This window comes from Ambystoma mexicanum, chromosome 1q, assembly GCF_040938575.1.
Source record: "Ambystoma mexicanum isolate Mex_15411 chromosome 1q, UKY_AmexF1_1, whole genome shotgun sequence".
NCBI lineage: Eukaryota > Metazoa > Chordata > Amphibia > Caudata > Ambystomatidae > Ambystoma > Ambystoma mexicanum.
Window position 1 is genome coordinate 901,829,309 of NC_090922.1, and position 12,083 is coordinate 901,841,391.

Below are 12,083 nucleotides of genomic sequence, written 5' to 3' on the forward strand. Positions count from 1 at the left end.
GGCAGCAGTAGGAAGGTTTGGTCCTCCCCCTTCTGGAGACGGTTTACCTAAACTGTCCATTCTCAGAGGGTGGGTGGGATTTGGGCAAAAGAAAAGGTTTTCAGTGTGTGGTGACAAAGGTCTTGCACTCCTTCCGGAGTGTGTAATTCTGCTGAGCTGGCCTAAGAGCCCTGTATTTATTGTAAAAATATGGCCTGGGGCCATGCATTTGGTTTTTGGCTGCTGTTGCCAAATGGCCTGCTGAAACTGACTGACACTTCACACCTATGTGGCTCAGGCTCAGTGCACCCTCTCTTTCCCTTTTGAAGTGAGGAAGAGATGTATCCCCAGGTGTTGCCTCCCCGCGCCATTCGCACCTCTCTGTTTTTAACCCCAGCTCTTTGTGACCTACTCCAGCCTGGAAGGTGGAAGTGCAGAGCTTCTTTCTGTCACCTGCTTCCCTCCTTCCCCCACATGCCTTGGTCCACTTTCTTATCTTAGGGCCTGTGCCCTTTAGCTACATGCGTCCCCCATTCCGAGACACAGGGCAGTAAGTGTGTTCAAGCCATGCTATGCATTTCCTCTGTCCTGATTTGCGTCACATACTTTCTAATTGTCCGATGTTTACCGTTAATGATTACCCTCAATGTACAATCCTGCTCCCTTCAATGGAGGTGCCGGTTCGGGTTGGCACTAGTGCATTTGGAAGAGGCTTGCCTTTTAAAATGCAATGCCTGCTTGTCTCCGTCTCGCGCATTCAAGATCCGGCAATAGCAGCTCCCTCTTGGCAACGCCATTTCGAAAGCAGACACGCGCCCATGACCTCTTTGGACTCAGACGGGTTCAAAGACAATCCGCGGGGAAGAGCTGGGGGTCAGGGGGTGGAGGGAGAGGCGGTAGTGGGCTGGACCCCTGTCTAGTAGTGGGTTTTGACTAAGGTTCGTCGGGCACACGAAAGGCTCGTGCGTGCATGTGGACATCGGGCGCGTCCCCACGCACCGTAGCGCTTCTGACGTCAATCCTATAGCAATAAGCCTGAAGTCAAGGTTTAATATGGCAGCTCGAGCTCCCCAACGCGCAGACGAATAGTTATTTAAGTGCCGAGCGAAGTCAGAGCAGGGGATTTGTGTGCTTCACGCGAAACGCACTCCCGTGCTCGCCTCCCCTCCTCTGCCTGAGCGGGGACTTGGTTTGCGGCGAGGGAGGACGCTGGGTGCAGCGCAGTCCGTAGGTGGCTCCTGGGAATGATAGACACATCAGTACAAAGAAGCACGCCTGCCAGAGGAGCATCTCCACGGCACAGCCCGCCGGAATCCTGCCCTAGAGCCGAGGGGCCCGCCAGCCTCGACACCGGGGAGCCATGTCTGCGAACGAGAGGCAGAAAACAAGGGTAACCAAGGACAGCGTCACTCTGCTGCCCTGCTTCTATTTTGTGGAGGTAAGTGAAACGCCGAGTGTGCAGACACCGCTGTGCAGCAATGCACAGGCGGCCCGCGAACCAACCGACGCTGGCGTTTTACGGATGTCTCTATGTGGTGGACGCACGGCTTCCCTTCAACCCGTGTATAATTAAAACAACGGGGCCACCTGCTTAGCGCAGAGCATCCACGCTCTTACGTTTGCACGCGCGCGCGTGTGTCTGTGTGTACGCGTGGGGCCCGCAGCTGTGTCTGTGTGTGTATTTCACTGGCGGAAATGAATTCTGATGGAGTACATTTATAAATCGCTCACGTATAATCTCTGAAACGGTTCTTCTGCATCTGGGCAGGAATTCAGGCGAGAAAAAGCGAACTGCCATTTGCAAAAGGTTTTCTCTCTCCCGGAATGGCATAGTGAGTCGTGATTTCACTCGCTGGCTGCTTCTTTAGATGGTACTCGTGTCATTATCATCATGCATTTGAATAATACATATAAAATATATATAGTGGGGGAGAGAGAGCTATTCAAATTGCATCCAATTATATGTATACCAAATGTGTTAATGCAATCGCGAAACTTGTCATATTTGACATGAGAGACTGGGCAGGAGGGGTGACCAGGCCATGTACGACAGGTGGCAACAGATGTTAGGACAGCCAATTCAACACGGGTTTAATGATTCTAATTATTTTGTTGACTTTGTTAATTCTGAAATGCAGAACACATGCATTTGCTTGTTTTAAAATGAATGCATTTCACAAAAGCGAAACACAGCCTTAATGTTGTCATTTCTTGGTACTTGTGAATCAGTGCGGCCCCTGAGGCCGACTCCACCATCTTCTGCCGAAATTGTCATCTTTCGTTCATGCACATTCTGCTTGAATATGTATGCTCGTTTTTCGAGACAGCAAGTACTAAGCGAAAAATCTGGGAATTTAAAGTTAATTATATTTAACCAGGCCCTAGGCTGCCATATTTCCAGTTGTTTCGTGCATGCGTGCCTGCAACTTTATTAATTTTTGCTTTATGGATGATTTCATAGGAGAGATTACCAACTTGCATCATTATGTCATCTGATACCTTTGAGGGCGGCTCTTCACGCTTTCAGGGGCTCATTACAGCTACTTTACAGAATTAATAGTGCACAGTTTTAGTCTGCAGGTCGCAGGTTCGAATCCCGGCAAGGCCAACTCGTCCTTTCATCCTTCCGAGGTCGATAAATTTGTACCAATTTCGTTTGGGTGGTATTATATGTAAATATGTGCTCTGTAAAGCGCTTTGGGTTAAGGCGCTATTTGAATAACACATCATAACATTAGTATAAATACAGTATTATTTCTGTGCATATTTGCACCAAAGCCATGTTTGTAAACCATGTTTGTCCTGGTAAAAAAAAATCTGTACCCTCTTAGCACTAGACCAAAACTTACTTAACTTTGTGCAAAAATTAATTAAAATAATAACATGTTTGCCTTAGGTCCATGTTTGCCCTAATGTTAATATCGTGAGCAATTGCACTTGCAACCGTGCAAAATACCCTCGAATGTGGCCCCAGTTGTCCTGAATACCAATCAATCTTACCTGTTAAGCAGAACATATGAGCCTGGCACGCCATGACAAACAGTGGGAATTGCCCCATCTTGGAACGCCATTGGCAGAGCAGCGGGGGAACCACCATGGCCATTGACTTGGAAACACACATCCGGTGAGCCAGTTACACTCAGGAAGTAGACATTAGCAAGCAGGCACCTGGTATCTGTCAGGGCTGAGGCTGTCATTGTCAATAAGATCACTTATTGTATGCTGCAAGGTCTGTTTGAATATACATGTTACAGGGTTTGAACTAGACCGGATTTAGCTCAAAATCCAGCCCGCGCAAGATTATATGCCCGATTTTCCAGGAAACATGATTGCTTGCTCTGAAAATAGGTAATTTATAAGCACACTTTGCTCCCTTGGAAATTGCACTTGTCATGTTTATATAAGGTCATTCTGTTTTCATCCCCTTTTTGTACTTCCATTAACAATAGAAATAACAGTCTTTACTCCAATTTCTTTACTCTGCCTTTGGGGTAATCATTTCGTGCAAAGGAGTGTCCCGGTGACCGCATACCTTCACACAAGTTTCCATTCCGCAGGTAGCCATACCTGCGCTGAGCCGAACTACATACATAAGTCATGCCGGAGATGTTTAGGTGTCTGGTTAAGCTGAAAGTAACTTCAAATGGCTCGGTTCTTTAACCCTAGGGTCAGGCTTTCACGCCGCCTATTGGGAAAACACTTCAGTGCTCAGTGATGAATAATTCAGTCCCTGCTTGAAGCAGTCAGATATTGATGCACGTGTGTTTCCACATGCTGCAGCTACCGCATACACTCAGAGCTGTGCTTTAAGGTGAAGGCCATCCATATGTTCACCGTGTCTTCCTCTTAAACCTTTGAAAGAGGACCACAATATATATACTGGGTGGTTTCCTGTTGTGGATTTCCTGGGCCTGGGTCATGTTTCATAACTGCCTATTATGATACATGATCACATGGGGATCGTTATTGACCTCCTCTCATCCAGTCAAAAAGTCCAGAGTGCTGTCATTCACTACAGGTGACTTCAAAAGCAGAGAGGGAAGCAACAATGCAATTTCTCAGCAAGATCCTTTTCATTTAGACCAGGGGTCTGCAACCTTTGGCTCGCCAGATGTTTTGGACTACAACTCCCATCAGACCCAGCCAGCATAGTCGATATGAAGGTATTATGGGAGTGGTAGTCCAAAACATCTGGAGAGCCACAGGTTGCAGGCGGCTGATCTAGACTCTAGGAGGACCATTTATTTTGCTGTAACATCAAATTTAATTGAACAAAGAGAAAGTTAGACCATAAGAAGAATTTTGTTTCTTGCAGAGAAACTGTTTTCTTTTGCGTGAGAACTATTGCATGCTCACGTTAAACCCTCTCCAGTTTAACCAAGTTTGCAACTGCACTGCTCAACCTACGGCAACAGCTTTCGTATTTAAATACTACAACATACAAACACATTTAATGTATTAACTAAGTTTGCCTATTTACTTTACTAACTAATGATGATAACTTCACCACCAAAACATGTATTGGTACTACCACTATGTGCTAATAATTTATTTTAATTTAGAATTTATATAGCGCTACAAACCCTCAGGTATCTGAGCGCTGCTTATTATTATTACCCACGGTGTGTGGTGCTCATTTATCGACCTCGGAAGGATGAAAGGCTGAGTTTGGCCCTGCCGGGATTTGAACCTGCATCAGCAGACTCTGCACAGATGTCAAAGCTAGCGCTCTACTCACTGTGCTATGGGACCGGCTGGATAGACCCACCCTATCTGAGGGTCATTATCCTGCAGTAATGCCCCCATCCTCGGTCTATAAGGCTATATTACATCACCCGGGACCCATAGTCACTCACAGTGCAAACCTTATCAGTAGCAAACCTGGGACTCCTTTCTGTACACAGATGCCCCTAGAGTACTCACCACTCTCCTGGAAAAACAAGCGGGGAATAGTTTCTTCCAATCTTTACTTAGCAATTTTTGTTACCACTTACCTCTTTCGTCTGTACTCTATTACAGAATCTACCGTCACGAAGGTGCTAGACATATGTAAGACCACTTTACATTACATGACACCCCTACAATGCCAGTCATCAATCTTTAAGTGCTGCAATATGGAAGCCCCCTGCTGGGAAGCCATCTCATTGCCTTCGTCACATGTCACTGTTGTCAATAACACTGTAAAAAGTGGTATGGTTTAGCCGCATTTGCTGCCCTTTTGCTCCTAAGATTAACGGAAATGTTATGTACCAGAACCACAAGATAAAACCTAATGGTGTCTTGTCCACAAATAATTTGGCCAATCCAACCACCACGGTTCAACCATAGCTTTGGGAAAAAGCACAACATGATGCTTTGCCGGGAACAGTGAAGAGGCTAAGCTGCAACTTTATCCCGAATGTGATGCAGACCTATCTGGCAGTTACTTGTCAAGATTGATACCGTTTTGAGAATATAATGATGTATACACTTTATAATCCACTGGGACTCCTCACAGCGTTCACCCTGCTTCAATCATGTTTCATCTTTATAGCCCAATGCCTGGAATCATATCATAAAAGCGTGTTTGCAAGTAAGCGAAGGAGAACGATATGTGTACATGGACAAACGCTGTCATTGGAGGATTGCTCCTCCTTATGCAATTCTTTGTGGATGTCCTAAGCAAGAAAATGTTGTCCTCCATTTCTCATCTGGAGGCATGCAAAGGAAGGGTTTATGGCTAATCTCTTTGGGAAATACATATTTGAGGCTTGGCTTAGAGGGTATTTTATTAATCAGAAGCTGAACAATCTTTTCTGAAGTGGTAAATGCCTGTCTAATTTCCTGGCACAAAGTCTACACTTCTTAAGTAATCTAGCGCTTACGATCTTTGCCAGAGTGCGGCCAAACAGTGAAATTGATGCGTCTCTCTGGCGATCCTTCCCCACTAAAAAAGGAATACACACAGACTGCCCTGTCTGGTTTTGCATTATTTATTTGTAACCCTATGCTCCTGAGCATTTTAATTTCTCTTGTAGTAGGTGCTCTGCTCCTGCCTGGATACACTTGATATCCCTATAACCAGCTCCAATCAGAGCAATACATGCTTCAGGAGTTGCTTGTATTTTATACTAAGTTTCCTTGGACATCAATTTACTAATCCAAAATCTCCAATAATGTTCATATATTAGCAACTACCTAAAACATTTACTGGCACTGTGTGAGTGGGATCTAACTAAGCCAGTACTTAGAGACTTTGCCAGAATACAGGCATGTGAGAGGGTACACTAGGATGCCACTGGCATGAAAGATGCATCCCATTTGATGCATCCACTTATGGATAGGACTTACCCATCATTCCATAATGGTTGTGTCTAATGTCTGCATCACCCACTGTTTCAGATTAACATGGTGTCACCGAATGCTTAAATAGGACAGTGATCTTAGCTTTTAACTTACAAAAGGTGACCTACAATGAATGGAGAGCATACATACGGTTATCCTTTCTTATTAGCCTAAATAAGTAGTACCAAACGTTGAAACTAATGAAGATGCTGCTGACTATATGTCCCCAAACTATTATCATCTTGATGTGTCTACAACATAAACACATAATGGGTTTCTGAACAAAAGATCTGAATGTGCTTAATTGTAAAGAGGGTTTTTATTTTTTATTTTTAGAGTAATACATGTTTATTGTCATGTGAACCAAAAACGTAAAATTAGTTGGCTCTCTCTTACAGTATAATCCTTTGCAATGTTTTGAAGGTATACTTATGCAGATCTTTGGGTCGGTTCATCCTCTGTGTCAAGTCCTTCAGAATCCCACTTCACGTCCAGTGATAGACTACTGGGGAAATGTTTCAACCCGATATTAATATTTTGAGTTAGAAGTTGTTCGTGCTGAGCTTTTTTTAGTTTGTGCTGGGAAATTGACTACAGACTCTCAGATGGTAATGGTTGGTTGGTTCTTTCTCAGTCTCTCAGCATTCTGTGAAGGTCTTGCTCAGGTTGTGTGGGTGATCTGGATTCAAGTCCCTACAAACAGCATATTTCAGTAGTGAACATTGAATGTGAATGAATGTCCCAAAAAGCACAGTTTGCTGTCCAATAAGTCTCTCAGATTGCTTTAGGAGTTAGGCCTCAGTATTCCAGTCTGCAGTGGGTTCTCAAACAGTGGTCCTTAAGTCCATTTTGGGCCTTTAGGCTCAGTGCCAAATGTTATTGGGGTTTCGCAGAAGGGTTGTGCTGATCCAATAATGTCAACTGAGTATCCCAATAAGCAGCAGACTCACAGAATAGTTACTGTCATTTGCACTGGGAACTTGGTTTCAGTGTCCCTCACCGGATGTAATGGGCTCTCAACCTTCAGTTTCTTCAGTTTGTTTTAGGAATTAGACCTCAGTGTGTCTACATGCAGATGGTTCTCAGCGTGTAGTTTCCTCAGTACATCATGAGAACTTGGAATCATTATCCCAGTATGCAAGTAGTTATCAAGCTGTACACTCTTCAGTACACTCTGGGAACTGTGACTCAGTTTGACAGTTTCCAGTGGGCTCTTAGCATGTCGTTTTTACTGTTTTCTCTGGGAATTTGGATTCAGTATTCCAGATTTCAATAAACTCTGACCCTCATCAGTTTGCTCTTGATACGCAGGCTCATTGCGCAGAATAGAGTAGATTATCAGCATTCAGGTTCTTCAGTTAGTAACGTGGAATCTAGGCCCACTATGAAGCCGCTGCTCAGCTCATGGCATCTTAGTACACTAAGGGAACATGTACTCAGTCGCCCAAAATGCAACGAATATTCATCGGGTAGTTTCAGCACCCAGATTATGCTATCTCACATCAGCTTACTCTCCAAAGTCTCTTCTGGCTGGTCTTCTGTTCTGTGCTCGTAATCAGTCGCTTTAATTCTCTAACCCTGACTTCCTTTTCTCAGCGGACCTGCATGGGTCAGTGGGCTCTCTGGCTCCATGCACATTCATGGGCTACTGCCTCACTCTGCTTTGCTTTTCCCAGCTTTTGTTTATTTATTTTTATTCACATTTGGAGATCGCGCAGCAGCCCGGGGGCATCGTGGTGCTTGTTACAGAGAGTGATCAGAACTTTGTTACATATAAAAAACATACAGGCATAGTTATTGTACAATTTGCATAGAACAGTTTGTCAAGCATATATATTGGGTGAAGGAGGGGAGGAGTGAAGGTAGCGAGCGGTTAGTTAAAGAGAGCAGTTTTATGTTTTTTTCAGAAGGCAGGGAGAGAGGATTCTTCTCTGAGAGCAGTGGGGAGCGCATTCCAGAGCTTCGGGGGTAGATATGGGAAGTCTCTGCGTTGGCCCTGTTAATGCACGGAACAGTGAGTTGGTTGGAGTAGCATGTTCTGGTAGGCCTGGTTGAGATGGATCTGGATAGTGTGTTTGAGAGATAGGGCGGTGCTGTGAGGTTGATGTATTTGTGTGTGGTCATGAGAACTTTGAATGTGATGCCGTCTTTGACTGGGAGCCAGTGCACAGACTTTCTTGCTTGTCAGATGTGGTCTCTTTTTGGAATGCTTAAGGCTGCTCTTAGAGAATTATTTTTGGTGATTTGGAGTCTAAGTTTTTTATGGAGGTGCCGGCTAGGAGCGCATTGCAGTAATCAAGCTTGGCCCCTATGGTGGCTCTGGCTATTGAGAGACAGTTTTCCTTAGTTAGGAAGGGTTTTATGGCGTTAATGAGTTTAGTTGTTAGAACGGAGGAAGAGACAAAAGCATTGACTTGACGTGATATTTATTACATTGTCCTGGGAGGATAGCTCAGTGGCAACGTGCTAGCCTTGGAAGCAAGACAACACGAAGCAACACAGGTTCGATCCCCAGGTCCGCGCTTAGAAAACTCTGGGTATTTAAGCACGTTATAAATATGCAACTAAGACAACAACAACAACAGAAATATAATTCTGTAACAGTGTCTCGATGCCCCCGGGCTGTGTGAGCACTTTAAAAATGCAAATAAATAAATAAAATAAATATTTATAAGCTTTGAGTGCTTCAACTCTAAATTCTGTCTGTAGCAGTAGCTCTTCTCATGGTTGTTATAACCCCCATGCTCGCTTTATGGCAGTGGCTTGACCTCTGCTTTGGTAGCTTTCGTCTCTCATTTGGTCTCCACATGACCAGTGTCTGATGCTGTATGTCCCTGGTGTTCTTGATCTTACCTGTCAAGGTTGTCCTGAGACTGAAGGCAAAAGTACAGATGGCCTTGGGTTTCCCTTTTCCCACCCACATTTATTAAAGTGGACCTCCACTGCCAAAAACTTGTGTTCTCCCACATGTTAATGCTGTCCCACATTCTGATTTTGGCACTGTTTTCTTCTTCCTGTTGAACTTTTTGAGTCACTTCTGTACCGTGGCACAGACCACATGACTGCCAGCTTAGTACCCATCAATCCAAAAAGCAATACACTTGGACTGATGTAATAGCTGACTTGTCACAGCAGGCTGGCTTGAGAACAGACTGTGCTTCTATTGGAAGGCGTTGCAATGAGGTGGCGATTGAAATCCATCGGGAAGGCATACACATATACCTTGAAACATTGATCATTGGGCCTGTCCCATGGCTGAGAATCATCTATGTTCCCCAGCAGAGATAATTGATACGGAGGCATCACTATCATATCCTTGGCATGGTGGTCAAGCTGCAAAGCAATGTTCAAACTAAAATGCATTGGTCTAGTTTTGACGAAAAGAGTGTAATACATGTAAATCTCTATCTGTCAGAGCTGGCATAGAATTTAGTATTGAAAGGCTGGAGGATGATCTTGTCAAAAACAGCAACTCTGTTTTTTTTAGGCTCCAAGCAGTGAAAAGGTACACAGTTCTCAATTATTCCACAGCATTTAGAGTGGTTGGTTGCATTGTGTTCCACTGTGATATTGGATACAGGTAAGGCTATGCATCATCAATGTATCAAATATGTGTTAATTCATGACTCTTATCAGCTCAAGAAGGGATTTACATATTTTTGTTTTGCTTTATTTAATACAGAAAATAAGCCTTTTGCATATAGATAGAATATACAATTTGACATTTCATTAATGTTTAATCGTCATCACAGAGTAAAACCACATCAATATACAACAACAAAATGTAAAATACACCATCAATAAAAACACAACAGGCATTCCACATCACCAAGAAATTCATATTAATCAAAGACACACCCTAAAATTCTCCCTCCCATATCATAGTCAAATTAACTTTAATGTAGACCTATTTTATACCATATTCCTACATGATAAAAGAGTCTGAATCTTCTCCAAAACTTGCATGGATGCGGGCGCAATAACCAACGATTCAGCGGTCAGAATTGTAGACCAAAACTGATCAGATTCAATCGACCCAAGTGAAGAGCAGAAACGTTCATACCCCTTTGTGTACAGGTCAGCAGCCTTCTCACATGCAGTTAAACATGTCTACTGGTCTCAACACAATTTTCACACAACTAGCAAAGTCTCCTTTCTCCCGGTACCCTCTGCCATGCACCAAGGAATTCTATCAATGGGAGGATATTTAACTTCAAATACAAAATAAACCATCTTAAATTGTGAGAACACACCTTAGATAAATAACTGTGTGGCTTTTCATATTCAAATCTCTGTACTACAAACTCCCCATAACGTTTTTATTTGTATGGAGGGAGTCAATAGATCTAGCTTTGTCTCACAAAAATGACTTTGCCTTAAGCTTATACGCATGATTTCCAATGATCATCATGGTCAAAAAAGGCCAACACAATATATTCTGGATGGACTTTCATGGACACTACTAGGTCTCTATCTGCTAAATTAGCTTTACGGAAACGCGAGCTAGCCTCAAAGAGAAGGAGAATTCCAGGGATGTCCACTGGCATGACTGCATGCTTTATACTTAAGTATAATTTACTACACATCACTTTTCTCAGAGTATATAGTGATGTGAGGCCCTGCTCCATTGTTATTGCTGGCATGGGAACCACCATAAGCAATCCCAAGAGAGACCTGAGAATCTTTCCCTCCAAAATATCAAGACATCTCACATACTTTTCCAGGATGGTCTCTAGTCCATTAAGTATGCATGGGAAAAATTGCTTTCATATCTTTTTCCCTGAGTCCCTCAAACAAATCACCACCTACTCTTTTGATGAGTACCCATCGTCATAATGCTTTCGCTTTGATATATGTGTAGTACACAACTGCACGAGGGGCACTGCAGAAGGGAAGGCCCAAGTAAATATAGGTATTGACTACTTCTAGTTTGACACCCCTAATATGTCATCGGTATCGAGCAGGATGTCGTCCTTTACTGAGAATCTGCATCACCTTAGTTTTAGGATGGTTGATCGTAAAGTGGTTTGTCTCGGCAAAGGTGGCCAAATCGTCAATGGCCCGCTGGAATTCCAGTGCGGTGTGGTCCAGGAGGATCATGTTGTCTGTGTAAGAAATCCATAGCAAAACCTCCCCTCCAATGCTAGGGGGGGCCACCCCCTCCCCCGCTACCAGATTCTCCCCCATAAAAGTCACATAGAGGTTAAAAACCAGTGGCACCAAAACGCATCCCTGCTTCAGTCCCCTATTGGTGCACATGGGGGAGGACATTCGAACTATAACATTTGTGTCAGTATGTAGGTCCCTAATAAAATATAATAGCTGCCTATCAATGCCCCATTTCTCCAATTTGGCCCACAGGGTCGGGCGATCGACACAATCAAAGGCAGACGGATAATTGACAAAGCACAAATAAAGTGCTCCATTGGCCCCATGCAAAACACCCGCAGATAATAGGCGTAGGGCCCACATTGCGTGTATTGTCGAGTGCCCCTTCCTGAATCCAAGCTGTTGTAACCGCAATAGCTTCTTTTTGCTAACCCACTTTTCCAATAAGCATAATAATCGTGTAGCAAAAATATTGCTGCTAGTGTCTAACATAGCAAGCAATATAAAATTACAGGGATCCGTATATGACCTGCGCTTATGGACCCGGATCAGGATAGAACTAAGCCAACTTTGGGAAATAGCACCGCAAGTACAGATATTAGTGTGCATATCAACTAAAACTCTTGCCCAAAATTGAGGGTTAGATTTTAGCGTACGTTTGGCTAAAATGT

The 12,083-nt window shown here is 43.7% G+C and overlaps 1 protein-coding gene across 1 annotated transcript in view; it reads left to right on the top strand.

The window, feature by feature from the left end:
* Positions 1 to 1,099: 1,099 nt before the first annotated feature.
* PLPPR4 (phospholipid phosphatase related 4) overlaps positions 1,100 to 12,083 on the top strand; it is a 538,006-nt gene continuing 527,022 nt past the window's right edge. The window contains exon 1 of the mRNA XM_069641535.1: positions 1,100 to 1,417. Coding sequence (XP_069497636.1) covers positions 1,340 to 1,417 — 78 coding nt within the window. The 5' untranslated portion in view covers positions 1,100 to 1,339. The remainder of the gene's footprint in view (positions 1,418 to 12,083) is intronic.